A 14,682-nucleotide genomic window follows, 5' to 3' on the forward strand; every position below is an offset into this window, starting at 1 on the left:
TTTCAACTATCTTTTGCATCCAAAATTTGACTGTACTGGATTAATTTGCAGGTGCTTTTTTTCTTCTTCCTGTTTTGAATGAAAATCAAGAAAATAATGGTTGGCATTCTGGCAATAGCAGGTAAGATATTAAAGATTGGTGCACTGCTTTGCTATTTGTAAGGAGGTACAATCAATTGGTTTTGAGACATATTTTTAGCATCAGTTCAATAGATAAATAAGTCAGCAGGTCTGACCTCTATAGACAAAGAAGTAGAGGCATCTGGGTAATGAGATTTTACGAGGAGCACATATAAAAATGATCTTCCAGATTGAATACTTTTTGTAAACTTAGGTAAATTTCTGTGAAGATGTTAGATTATGTTGATGGGAGGTGCAATATGCCCAAGCATGCATATATTCATGGCCTAGCCAAAAGAGTGAAGGAAACTGTAGCAGGTATTCAAATAATATGAAGGTAGTGGATGTTTATATTCTTATGAAGGAAATATTGAATAAATCACAAGAAATAACATGGAGGAAAAACCTCAAATTATGAAGTACATCCTGCAACCATTTGGGTTGCAAATGTGGGGGAAACTAAATGAAACAGATACAAATGAAATCACACGTGCATGTTCAGGAAATCAATAGAAGATCGATTTAATTCACAACAGCACAACGTTTCCTGATTTCGCCTTGTTTGCCGGTCAGGACTCCAATGTAACCCATTTTCACCATGGATTCAGCAAAATCTTGTGCAAAGGTGGATCCCTGTGTCCTTGACTGAAACTGGACGTAGTCTCTAGTTTCAGCATCGTCAAGAAGAGCTGCATCGGATCGGAATAGCCCTCTTCTTTTAGCTACAATGGTGTAGTAATCTTCGTCGAAAGTTTTGAAGCTCCCAGGGTCCATCTCAACCACTGTGTTGGAGTTTCCAGGCTTGCATTTTTTCTTCAGTTGAGCAGCGTATCTTCGGTCCAATGAAGGGTCAGTATCTCCCTTGCCTGTGAAATTGTACAGCCTGTTCGAGATTATGGTGCAGTGTCCAATTCCTATGGTGTGTCCTCCTGTCACCAAAACATATTCCAAGTAAATACGCTGATATTTTGCTTAATAGATAGCTTTTTCTGTTACGAAAACTACCTGATAGAACTGAAAGGTCCTTTACACTTAAACCCGTTGCAGCAAATTGCTGGGAATTGTGTGGTTTCCTAAACAAGATGAAAACGTTTGATTTCCAAGTGCTTTTGTGGCAAGGTAACATTGAGATGATGATGATGGTGATGATATCAGATACATACTGTGTAAATTGCATACCAGTACTTTAGCTTAAAAGCTTACCCTGATGAAGCAATCATGGAAATGCATTCTTAGCAGAGGAGCAGCAAGCGTTCGGTCCCTAGAAATGTAACGATAAAGAGTTTGATGTACTATAAGCTCTGCATCAGGACATGCTCCCTGGTAGAATCCGAGTTGCAAACCCCCTGCATTAGTGAGGCCTGCAAGCAAAAAGGCGAAAACGAGTTGAAGAAAGCAGACCAGGAAAAGCTTTTGAATTGCCATTTTCCCTTGAGTGAAGTTTTGAAGCTGTACTTCAAGGATGAGATGGCTCGGAACACAAGTCTGCTGGCATTTTATAGTTGAGGTAAGGCCTTTGACAGTGTCTTTGCACAAACTGTCATTTGATTAGTGCGAATTGTTGTTGTTTATATGATAAAGTCAGCAATTTAAGAGCTGACCCACAACAAATTAATAACTAATCAAATGACAGTTTGATTAATATTTTACATTGCTAAATAATGCTTATATATAAGAGAAAAAATTTGAAAAACATTAGCAAACTTGTAAAGAAAAATCATAGAGACCTCTAAAATATGTTTTCTAAAACTCCGTACAAATCTAAATTTTTGGACGGAGAAATATTGTGTTTGAATAAAAAGTTCAAGCACATCGAAAGGGAAGAATTTACTTTAGAATGAGTCGAGCTCATATCAAAACATGCCCAGAAAATATTAGTTAACAGAATCTTAGCCTACACTCAATCATTTAAATTATATATAACTCAACTTGCATTAAACATTCTCCCATTGGCTACCCACCAAAAATAATTTGGCGAAGCAGTCAAGCATAGATTATAGATGCTGCTGTGTGACCATTCAGGATTTTATAACAAACAAGCTCTCAAGAACAAAGACCTAATCACGAAAGGAAATATTATATATTAAAGCTATGTTTGAAGCAAGTCGTACACGACTTTCTCCAAAGCACGCCTTGCCATGTCTTGTTCTGATTTTTCTCTCTTGTTGACCTCTGTGAAAGAACATGGAAGATCTCAAGAATGATTTTATATTACACTTTAACTTACCATTTCAAATCATCTCAGTTCCACCGCTACAAACAGGACGGTTAAATCTGAATTTCTAATTACTTGATCGTGAAGAACTATTTCAATCTAAGTTTAGCATTTTGGATCATATTTACAACATTGAATATAAATGGCATTTTAATTATTGATTCTAGGAGTTGGGAGGTATAGTACTATCAAACATGCCCATTTTTATAATAAAGGACTATTAATAAATTAAGCATTATTGCATCAACTGGAACTGGTCGTGCAATATTGTTAGTATCCCACCCAGACACATGATACTTTACAAGACCATGTCTTCTGTTAGTTTCGAAGAAACCATACGTGAGAAATACGTGCATCGGCCATTCTCGGATTCTTTAGCTGAACCAGTAACTTATGTTGGCCTTTGAAGACAGAAGAAACACACAAGACTTTTTACATCATGCGTGTGTAATAAGCAGGATTCACTCTATGCTTTTGTTACTAAGAAAAAAACTGCTCAATAATGGTCACACGCTGCATGGAAACCCACTAGGGAATTCTGACCAGTTCCCACTCTTATATAAAAATGAAGAGATTATAGAGCATTGAATAACACAGAATACAAGGATTTCAGATGATTAAGAATGCAGACAACATCAAACAGCAAGACGAACGGCTTGATGTTAAAGTGGCTGCCGAAAATGGCGAAGATTATGCATTTCATATTATGAAGAAACTTGGCTGGCACCGCACCCTTCTTGATTTCGACCTAACTAGCCTGGGCTTTTTACAGGTGCTTTGTTTCTGTGGCGTGCTGACAATGGCAAGCAAACTGTTCTCACTCTTTCGAGGATCTAATATTCAGACCTAGAAGCCAAAGTTGGGTTAACGTAAGGTCGACCCGAATACGAAGTAGTGTTGCAAGCTATAAAACAAATTACGGGAACTCAGATCACACTTTATTCCTGTATAGTTTTATCATAAAAGAAAATTTAAATGACTTCCTGCTCACGATGACAGGAATCTCTTTAATCACATCTAAAATATTTAAAGAAAATATACAGAAAGTTAAAATCATGATACGATTCTCCTTCTATTTTATGATCAAAATACATATAATTGAAACGTTGTGGGTGCTTTAGAAGAAACAATGGTTTTAGGAAATTCTCTAAATCTGTGCGCGCGCGCGCGAGTGCATACGGGCTTGCGAGCATGTCTCGGCGCACATGCTTCTGCACATGCTGATAAGACTAATGTTGTTCCAACAGATAGTTCGCCTGCATACAGGTTTCCACTACTTCTAATCCCAACCTGCAGGTTATTGCGTTCTTGCTTCTTACATCCTGATCAGATAAACCAACGGTTAGATTCAATGTTGTCACCATGTCAAGAGTGAAAATCAGAAGTGTCCCTGAATGAAGCACATTGACTGAGCAACATATAATGTGTTTTTGCTTCTTCTTTTTTTGGTTCTAACTCCAGGTACTGTGTGAGAATAAAGAGAATGAAATACAAGAAAAAATGTTTGGAAATCTTGCGGTTTCAGGAAAATACATTGAAGATTAGGGCACTTACAAGTGTCACAAATATCAGAATTCAATGTAAAATTGTTCTTCGTTTCCTTCCTTTCTCTAGGAAGAATTCAATCCTCTAAAATACATGTAATAATCCCTAATTTACTATCTTTAATTCCTAATTTGTAGTCAATAATAAATACAATAAATACAAGATATTCTGTTATAATTTGATTGCCATATATTGTTGATATTCTTGCCAGAATATACACTAACATCCCCCCTCAAATTGATGCTGGCCGATCAAGAAGCATCAATTTGTCAATCATGAGTTGATGTCGAGGCCGAGACAAGGCCTTCATAAAGACATCAGTTGTTTGATGCTCGGTAGAAATATGAGGTAGTGTAAGAATATTATGATCAAGAGCTTCATGAATGTAGTGACAATCAACTTCAATATGTTTAGTGCGTTCATGAAACACAGGATTAATAACAATCTGAATAGCACTTGTGTTATCAGCATGAAGAGGTGTAGGATTGTGCTGAGAAAAACCAAGTTCACGTAGCAAACCCTGGAGCCACACAATTTCAGAACATGCGGAGGATATAGCTCGATACTCAGATTCTGTAGAAGATTTTGAGATTCGGTCTTACTTTTTGCTTTTTCATGAAATTAAAGCATTTCCAAGAAACATACACCACCAAGTAACAAACCGACGTGTATACATGCACCCTACCTAATCTGCATCACTATAACCTGTTAATTGTAATGAATTATCAGCAGGAAAAAAATAATCCTTGCCTAGATGTGCCTTTAGGATAACAAAGAATTCTTCGAATAGCAACTAAATGAGGTTGACGAGGAGCCTGTAAAAACTGATTGACTTGTTGTACTGCAAAAGAAATATCTGGCCGAGTAATGGTTAGATAATTCAAACTGCCCACCAATTGCCTATATATGGAGGGATGAGGTAATAGGTCACTATCATTATGACAAAGTTTTAAATTAATCTCAAGAGGTGTAAGAACACTATTCCCTAATTCAAGACCGCCCAAGAGAAGAATCTCTTGGGTGTATTTGTGTTAATGTAGAGAAATCCCATTAGACATAAAGTGCACCTGTAGACCAAGAAAATAGTGAAGGTGTCCCAAATCCTTCATATGAAATTCACTGTTAAGAGAACACTGTAAATCCTCAATGAGTGGAATGTCAGATCCTGTAATGATAATATCATCCACATATACCAGAAGAGCAACAATACCAGTAGTAGTTTGCTGAAGAAACAAAGAGGAATTATATTGGCTTTGAATAAATTTAAGTTTCAGAAGAGTAGTGCGAAATTTTTCAAACCATGCTCGTGGTGCTTGTTTTAGACCATACAGGGATCGTTTCAACCAACAGACTTTATTAGGTAGGTGAGTAAACATATTAGGAGGAAGAGTCATATAAATATTCTCTTTCAGGTCTTCATGTAAAAATGCATTTTTTACATCCATTTGACGAAGTGGCCATCTCTTGGAAGCAGCAATTTCCATAATGGTGCGTATGGTAGTCATTTTAGCCATAGGTGCAAATGTCTCCTCATAATTAATACTATATGCCTGACAATTTCCAAGAGCCACCAACCATGCTTTATATCGTTCCACAGATCCATCAGGTTGGAATTTAATAGTGTATACCCATTTGCAGTCAATAGGTTTAATTCCGGTAGGACAAGAAACAATATCCCATGTGTGATTATCCTGAAGAGCTTGAAGTTCCTCTTTCATGGCTTGTTGCCAACATTATTGGGTAGAAGCTTGGGCATAAGTCTTAGGCATAAAAGTACTATCAATAGTAGTTGTTGAGTATCCATACCTGTTTGGGGTATGTGAAACTCGAGTTGATCGTCTTAGTTGAGGGGAATGATCAAATGTCGGTTCCGTGTCCGGAAGGGGCAAAATGGATGGTGGATGACGTCTTTGATATACAATTCCTGGCTTAAAACATTCAAAGATATAAGATGGACTATCATAATCAAATATGGGAAGCTGGATAGGAGTGGATTCTGTTGAGGGACAAGAAGGAAAAAAATTTTGATTTTCAAAGAAAATCACGTTTCGAGATGTACAAATTTTATGAGCATTTGCATCATAACACACAAACCCTTTATGAGAATTATTGTATCCTAGAAAAGCACAACGAGCAACCTGGGCTGAAAGTTTATTACGTTTAGTAAATGGTAAGTGAACAAAACAAACACACCCAAAAACATGGAGGGAATCATACTCAGGAATAACACCAAATAAAATAGAGTATGAAGATGCAAAGTTTAGAACTTGAGAAGCCAAACGATTAATTAGATAAACAGTTGTTGACAGAGCTTCTACCCAAAATCGAGTAGGTACCGAAGAATCAATTAATAAGGTGCGAACAACATTTAAAAGATGACCATTCTTACACTCAGCAACTCCATTTTGTTAAAGAGTGTAAGGACAAGATCTTTGAGAGAGAATCCCTTTGTTTTTTAGATATTCCTTAAATTCTTTAGACACATATTCCACCTCGGAGTCAGACCAAAGTATTTTAATATGAGCAGAAAATTGATTTTCAACAAATACAATGAAAGCCTGAAATGTTGAGAATACATCAACCTTAGATCGAAGAAAATATATCCAAGTGAAACGACTGGAATCATTAATAAACATGACAAAATATTTATACTGAGCATAAGAAATAACAGGACTTACGCCCCATACATCAGTATGAATAATTTCAAAACATTTAGAAGCACGAGTACCATGTAAAGGAAATGATAATGCTTTGCTTTTACCTAATTTGCAAGAACTACAATCCAAAAATTCTGTTGAAAAAGAATTTTTATTCCTCAAATATCCATGGTTCATAAGATGAGTCAATACATTAGAATTGGGATGCCCCAATTTCTTATGCCAAAAATAAGGATTATTAATGATAGTAGAATAAGCACAAGAATTAATACTAGGAATAGAAAATTGTATTGGAAATAAACATCCCACTTTAGGCCCCTTCGCGATCACCTTCCTTGACACTTGATCCTACACACAACAACCATGACGATTAAAGTGAATTTCACAGTCATTTTCTACCATTTGACCAACAGAGAGTAAACTTGTGGTTAATTTTGGTGACACAATATTCTTGAAATAAGACCCTAAATTTCCAATCGATAAAATCAACAAATTATCACCATTTGCTACTAGTATATGCTGATTACCCATGTATTTTCGCATATTACACAACCTATATTCACTACTGGTCACGTGATTTGACATTGCCGAATCCATTAACCATTGTTTATTATGTGCCGAATCCAAGGGAATGCTAAGTTTATTTTTCTTACCAGAAATCCAGAGTGCAGAGAAGGTAGATATTATCATTTGCTGCACCATTTTGGGAGTGAGAGTGCCTGACAAAGAGCTCACCGATGATGAAGATTGTGGTGTTGACGGTGAGGATACGGATGCGGCAGCCATAGAAGCAGCTCCCAATTTCGACTGCACAGTAAACCCTTGTCGATTCTGTGGTCGCAGACGACATTCTTAATTATATGTCCCTCTTTCTTACAATAATTACAGAATTTCTTACTGCAATTTTGGGCAATGTACCCTAATTCTTTGCAATTAAAACACTGCAATGGTAGATTGTTGGTGGTAGCTACTATTGTCAAACAAGTTGCATCAACTATTGATAAAATGGTGTAGCTCATGTGCTTCTATTATTAATGTCATACTTTATTGCCAAGTTGTCTTACCATTCTTGCCTATAAATAGGCACCAACAGAGCAGCATAAAGTGAGAGTGAGAGAAAGCAAAGCAAAGAGAAAAGAAGAGAGAAAGAAGGGCTGCCAAGGACAGCAACTCTGCTGCCATATACAACTGTATTTGTGAGAGCAATGGGAATAGAGTAGAGTGAATACGATCCTCCTCCTATGTATTTATGTTGTTTCCTTTCTCTATCTCTAATAATATTGACTTCTCTCGTGGATGTAGTTGATTTATTGAACCACGTTAAATATTATGTTAGTGTATTTACCCTTCAATGGGCAAATATCAGAACATCATCAGTCGGAATCCCTAACGATTGGTATCAGAGTATATGATTTAAAGTGGTGTTTGATTTTTGCTCAAAAATAAAAGTTGTCAAAATGGTGTTTTGACCATACCGCTATGTAGAGGAGGAAGAGACGAGTACACTGGTGAAAATCGGACGCTGGCAAGGCGTTTGGCCACAAGCACAAACGCACCCTATATGTGCCACGCGTCTTCTTTGCTTGGATGGGCTGACCTGATCCAAATACTAGACGACCTGACCCACATGACTAACCCGAATAAGGGCGACGTCATCATGACATCATCACAGTATAAGCATGCATAGTTGGCATTACATGTTAGTAACCAGTCGGATAACACGTCAGCACAGTAGGACCCATATCATTAACAACGAGCCATGCTGAGTTGAGCCTAGCCGAGCCGTAAGCCTCTGAGATTGAATTTGTGTCATTGATTAGGACAGAATTGTTCTGATCAAATCTTAGTCTTCTAAAATATGATTTGGATGATTTCAAACTTGTTTCCAGCTAATTTGAACATTCTAGATGCAATGGTATATTCCGATCATTGATTTGGACCGAATGATGTGGTGGTAAACTATTAAAAGAGATTGTCCAATTAGAAGGAATCTGAAGGTCATCATGGTGGTTGATAGAGATAAAGAAATAGAAATCACACATGTTTGCCTAATTATATGTGCTGAACTACTAAGTGAGGAGATTTTTTAATTGTTTTGAAGGAAGGCAAAATTAGGATACTTTGGACACCTGATCATGTGGACGATTTGAGGTAGAGAGTGAAAATTGATGAAGACCAATCTTGATGAATCTAAGTACTAGTAGTCTTACCAAATGTTGTGAAATCAAATATAAAACCAGGATATTCCAGATCACTTGTAAAGGAAAGCTGCGACAAAGCTAGCAAAATGTTGTATATACGAAAAGATAGTACAATGGATAAATATGGCCTCAGAAGTTATGTCTAGGAGATTGGGTTTTAAGCGGGACTAGTGTGACCCCTTTAATCTTTTCTAGAAACTTACTTAGTTGAAAGATTATCTATACGATACTATTTTTATATATGTAACAATTTGTAATGAAACTATTGAAGACTAGCAGGATGACGGCATAAGAGAACAACTGGGTTCTGTATGTTCAAGGATTTGATAGAGTGGTGATTTCTTCAAAAAAGATACATTCAGTGAGTGTAATTTCTCGATAGGAGAATTGATGAAGACCTTGATAATAGAAGAGAAATATAGCAAGGAAATAAAGCTTGACACCCTATTTTGACTTGGATAGGTGTTGTAACAGGATAATGAGCTGTTGTTAAATATAAAAGAAAAAAATATAAGAAATCTGGAGAATAGAAATTGCACAAGGACATACAAAGATTGTGCAGGAGTACCCGTAGGATCCAATGAGGTACTATAATGAGACATCATGTGTAAGGAGAAGAAGTGTTCCCAAATAAAGCTTAGAGCAGAGACCGCAAAGAAGTTGTACAACAAGAAATCTCTTGTGCTCTTAATAAAGGCAATAGGCAAGAACGTTTTCAATGCATGCAAGAATGGAAAGATAAGCTATTGCATAGACACCTAATTGAAAGGGTGCAAACGTCTGTGATAAAAAGCAACCACCTATGAAAGGTAAAGACATAAAAAAAAATGGTGGAGGTAGAGCTATCAAGCAGAAAGGCATAGAAGCTCTAAACATAGAAACTGAGATGGAGGATTGCAAAAAGTGTATCGCAACTCTTTATATGTGATTAATGACAATGATCTCTTCCAAGTCCATATGGTGGTAGGGAATCTTGAAGCCACTAGATTCATCCCCGATTAAGGAGGATAAGATCGCCGCATGATGACGAGCAGAGACACCTTAGACAGAAGGTGTAAAAGCCACGATATAAGCCTAAGTTCAGACAGCCCCATGACGGGCAAAGACACCTCAGGAAAAGGTGTGAGGGCTATGATATAAGCCCAATTCAAAATACCCCCAAAGCCAATATGATGGCTAGTTATGAGTGGACAAATATATGGATAGCCAATGAAGTGGCTATATTGAGTATGCAGATAAATACAAGATTGACTTTCATGGATATTGCCCCCATGCTAAAGATTAATGAGCTAGATAACATTTGCCTTGGACAATAAGTGGATAACTTGTAGAGCATTAAGAAACTACTGTTAGGAATGAGCAGAGGGCATGCCCAGGTTCTTAGAACAAGTTAACTATTGTTAAAGTGGTGAGCTCGGTAATGGCATTGTAATACTCAGAGTATGAAGATAAATATGAATCAACCTTTAATAGACTGCCCTCATGGTTAAAGGTGAAAAGCTACCTGGACTCTTAAGACTAAGAGCGAAAGACTCACATAAAAGGTGTGGTTCCTAGGATGGAACAGAGGGCAAACACAACTCTAGGATGAGTAGACTCTTGAAAGAGTGGTGAGCTCATAATCACATTGAAATACTCAATGACTATTGCACTTGGGAATATCCGTTTGAAGGGGTGTTGTAAGCCTTGCTGTAAGGCTTAAAAAATCATTCTGCATCGAGCATGGTTGATACACTCGAAGGGGTGTGTTTTGGTGACTCTGATGATTGAAATGTTTGGCAAGTACTTGGAAACTTAACCAAAGATGCTCTTAGAATGGTAAGTTTGAAAAAGCTACAGGATGCAAGCTTGTGCTGAAAAAACAAGAAGACAATTGCCCATATAAATGGCAAAGAGGGTGATTGTTGGGATATTGCCACTTCTATGGCAGCATCTGTAGCCCTACTCTAGGAGATATAAATGGCAAAGAGGGTGATTGTTGGGATATTGCCACTTCTATGGCAGCATCTGTAGCCCTACTCTAGGAGAGGGTTATCATTGTCAAAGGCTGCAATGAGAGGTTATTGATGACAGTTGTTATTGTCAAACAAGTTGGACCAACCATTAACAAAATGATGCAACCCATGTGATGCCACCATTAGTGCTATAATTTATAGCCAAGTTTTCTTATTATTCTTACCTGTAAATAGGCACCAAGAGAGCAGCATAAAGTGAGAGTGAAAGAGAGCAAAGCAAAAGGAGAAGAGAGAAAGAAGGGTTACCAAGGGCAGTAGCCTTGCTGCCATGTGTAGCAGTGTTTATGAAAGCAATGGGAATAAAGTAGAGTGAATATGATCCTCCTTCTTCATATATCTATGTTGTTCTCTTTCTCTATCTCTAATAATATTGATTTCTCCCATATATGTAGGTAATTTATCAAACCGCGTTAAATATTGTATGAGTGTACTTAGCTTTCAATAGATAAATATCATAATATCACTAGTCAGAAACTCCAATGATAATCATGGCCTATAAATGCACATACCACTCTCATTTACTAGCTCAAAATGATGGATCTTGTAGTAATTGGATTTGGAGCAACATTATATGAATATGATTCAAAGAAGGAAGAATTTTTTTGGAATATTAAAAAACAAAATGTAGCAGATATTACAAAATTAAGAGAATAATGAAAGTTGTAATATTCATTAAAAGAAATTGAATAAATCACTAAAATATAAGGAATGGCCAACATCAAAATTATTAAGTGCATCCAGCAACCATTTGGGTTGCAAATGCGAAAAAAGATAGAAAGTAGAGGCAGATAAAAGACAACTCAAACATGAACAGTATGCAACTTCGTTACAAGCAACTCAGGTATGGAAAATGAAATTAAATATCGATTTAATTCACAACAGCACAACGTTTCCTGATTTCGCCTCGTTTGCCGGTCAGGACTCCAATGTAACCCATTTTCACCATGGATTCAGCAAAATCTTGTGCAAAGGTGGATCCCTGTGTCCTTGACTGAAACTTGACGTAGTCTCTAGTTTCAGCATCGTCAAGAAGAGCTGCATCGGATCGGAATAGCCCTCTTCTTTTAGCTACAATGGTGTAGTAATCTTCGTCGAAAGTTTTGAAGCTCCCAGGGTCCATCTCAACCACTGTGTTGGAGTTTCCAGGCTTGCATTTTTTCTTCAGTTGAGCAGCGTATCTTCGGTCCAATGAAGGGTCAGTATCTCCCTTGCCTGTGAAATTGTACAGCCTGTTCGAGATTATGGTGCAGTGTCCAATTCCTATGGTGTGTCCTCCTGTCACCAAAACATATTCCGATCGCGTCTTTCTCTGCTTGATTTTTCTTTGTAGAACTTAGGAGCACAGAGCCATCACATCCCTGAAACTACAACCTGTTAGGATATTGTTTGACGTGTGCTTAAGCAGCAATGTAATGTTGAAAATATTGATATAAGATAAATTATGTTTCACAACTGTGAATTGAACAGTAGCGTAGCTTAAGGCCTTACCCTGATGAAACAATCATGGAAATACATTCTTAGCAAAGGAGCGGCAAGGGTTGGGTCCCTAGAAATGTACCGGTGAAGGGTCTTATGTACAATAAGCTCTGCATCAGGACAGGTTCTCCGGTAAAATCCGAGTTGCAACCCCCTTGCATTAGTGAGTTCTACTAGCAGGAAAGCGAGAACCAGATGAAGAAAGAGGACTGAAAAAAGCTTTTGGATAGCCATTATCTGTGAACAGGAGTTTTGAAGTTGTTCTACAGGCTGAGATGGTTTGGAACACAATAATTTCTTTTTATAGTCAAGCTGAGGTCTTTGACAGCGTCATTGTTCAAACTGCCGCTGTGTGTAATATGATTGCACGTTTGCCCAACTTGCCTTAAACATTCTCCTATTGAACAGCTCAACTCCAAGTACTTCAAAAATGGAAACACGTCCTGTGAGGATGGGTTCGCCTCACACCATAACATGGCTACAATATGTGTTGGCCCTAAGAATCTTTAGCTGACACTCGTACTCAAAACAATGAAAAATCTCTACTTGCATTAAACATTCTCCCATTGCATTGCCACAAAAAACAATCTAACATAGATTATAGATATTATTGTGCCCATTCAGGACACATAACAAGAAGTTGCTCCGCACAAAGGCCTGACAAAAAACAAGTGTTAATTTCCCAAAAGGTCTATTGATGGTCGTGAAATGGCTTTGAAGAGCTGGAGCAACATTGTAATAAATGAAATGGCCTGGAATAACAGATAGGCTAAATATGTGAACGCACGGTTTAAGCAAACTGTACTGTTCAATCCTGCAATGTATAAACGGCATTCTGTAATTCAATATATGTAGCTATGACTGGTTCTTCTCTACCTTGTTGGCCTTGAGTTACAATTCCCAAAGTAATTGGTTCCAGGATTTGGAAGGTATCGATAGAGCTTAGTTTCGAAGAAACCACATGCGAAATGTAGTTGAGCTAAGTGATTCTTCAGCATAACCATTCCCTAGCATTAGCGTTTGAAGACAGAATATACTCCTCTGGATGCTTCCATTAGGTGTGTGTCTCAGGACATTATGCATGTGTAAGAAGCAGGATTCACTTTATGATTAGTTACATAAACATCCAAGTCCTCTGCATGTTTCCATTAACTGTACAATATACTCCGGCAAACTGTGTGAAGACGACGTAGGGAATTCTCAGTTCTCACCCTTTTACGAAACTGAAGAGATTAAAAGCTTTGAGAAGCTTGAACGATTCAGAACATATACAACGACTTCATTTTATTTATTTATTTTTCCCTAGTAATGAATTCATGGACTTTTCCAGATGAGTCAACACCATTTTTCATTGGTTCTATCACATTGAGGTATCAGATGCCAATATCCAGTTTCTGAGGAAGAAATTTGTTGCAGATTAATCCCTAATTGATCAGATGATAAATGGAGTTCAAAACATCTCATGTTCTTTCAGCAGCCCTTCTAATAATATCACCATTTAAAACCAAAATTAGTTTCAGTCAATTATGGTACGAGGAAGCATGAGAAACATATATAATTAGCAGACACTTGGTGCTTGTAAGAGGCTTATTTACCTGTTTCTTTTATTTTTTAGAAGCACATGGTACATGAAATCATGATCCAGAGAATGCACAAAAGGTTTCCAGGATGAACTTAACCATAGAAACGGTATTTCTTATTTTTCCAACGTGAGTTTTGAGGTCTTTTTGTTCCTTCTAATTCTTCATACACCCAACTTCCTAGCTGTTCATTTAAAATCACCCTGCAGAAAAAGAAATTACAAGATGGTTTACACGATTCTGTTCCTGGCATCAAAAGAAAGACTCAACAACTCCTAGAAATGCCTATGAACTATGGCTGGCAAAAATGGTGAAGATTATGCATGAATATTATGAAGTAATTGGACTGGCACCCTTCTTGATTTCAACTATCTTTTGCATCCAAAATTTGACTGTACTGGATTAATTTGCAGGTGCTTTTTTTCTTCTTCCTGTTTTGAATGAAAATCAAGAAAATAATGGTTGGCATTCTGGCAATAGCAGGTAAGATATTAAAGATTGGTGCACTGCTTTGCTATTTGTAAGGAGGTACAATCAATTGGTTTTGAGACATATTTTTAGCATCAGTTCAATAGATAAATAAGTCAGCAGGTCTGACCTCTATAGACAAAGAAGTAGAGGCATCTGGGTAATGAGATTTTACGAGGAGCACATATAAAAATGATCTTCCAGATTGAATGGGAGCACAAAAATGATATTCCAGATTGAATAATTTCTGTGAAGATGTTGGATATGTTGATGGGAGGTGCAATGTAATGTTTTGAATAAATAAGTAGGAAAATACAATAAAGCCCTTGGTGGCTTAAAGGGTAGATATAAATGAATGAGGGGTAGTGTAATAATTCAACAAAACTTGATAAATATAAATAGAAA

General features: G+C 37.2%; 2 protein-coding genes across 2 annotated transcripts in view; both read right to left on the reverse strand.

Moving 5' to 3' along the window:
• Nucleotides 1-439: 439 nt before the first annotated feature.
• Nucleotides 440-1,545, reverse strand: LOC105127171 (peroxidase 56-like). Its single transcript, XM_011028336.1, has 3 exons — nucleotides 1,324-1,545; nucleotides 1,126-1,282; nucleotides 440-1,049 (listed from the first exon to the last, which is right to left on the reverse strand). The coding sequence occupies exons 1-3, from the start codon at nucleotides 1,543-1,545 to the stop codon at nucleotides 643-645; spliced, it is 786 nt and encodes a 261-aa protein (XP_011026638.1). The 3' UTR covers nucleotides 440-642.
• Nucleotides 1,546-11,421: 9,876 nt separating this feature from the next.
• LOC105127172 (peroxidase 56-like) overlaps nucleotides 11,422-14,682 on the reverse strand; it is a 6,527-nt gene continuing 3,266 nt past the window's right edge. The window contains exons 3-4 of the mRNA XM_011028337.1: nucleotides 12,242-12,466; nucleotides 11,422-12,062 (exon numbers count right to left, since the gene is read on the reverse strand). Coding sequence (XP_011026639.1) covers nucleotides 11,622-12,062; nucleotides 12,242-12,466 — 666 coding nt within the window. The 3' untranslated portion in view covers nucleotides 11,422-11,621. The remainder of the gene's footprint in view (nucleotides 12,063-12,241; nucleotides 12,467-14,682) is intronic.

The sequence above is a fragment of the Populus euphratica genome, unplaced genomic scaffold (genome assembly GCF_000495115.2).
Source record: "Populus euphratica unplaced genomic scaffold, PopEup_1.0 scaffold50.1, whole genome shotgun sequence".
NCBI classification, from domain to species: domain Eukaryota; kingdom Viridiplantae; phylum Streptophyta; class Magnoliopsida; order Malpighiales; family Salicaceae; genus Populus; species Populus euphratica.

Excerpts from the sequence above, each read along its gene's own strand:
- LOC105127171 (XM_011028336.1), bottom strand. The coding sequence starts at position 1,545 with ATGGCAATTCAAAAGCTTTTCCTGGTCTGCTTTCTTCAACTCGTTTTC. Across the intron at positions 1,283-1,323 it reads TCCATGATTGCTTCATCAGG|TATGTATCTGATATCATCAC; the intron begins GTAAGCTTTTAA and ends CAATTTACACAG. Across the intron at positions 1,050-1,125 it reads GGACCTTTCAGTTCTATCAG|GAGGACACACCATAGGAATT; the intron begins GTAGTTTTCGTA and ends TTTTGGTGACAG.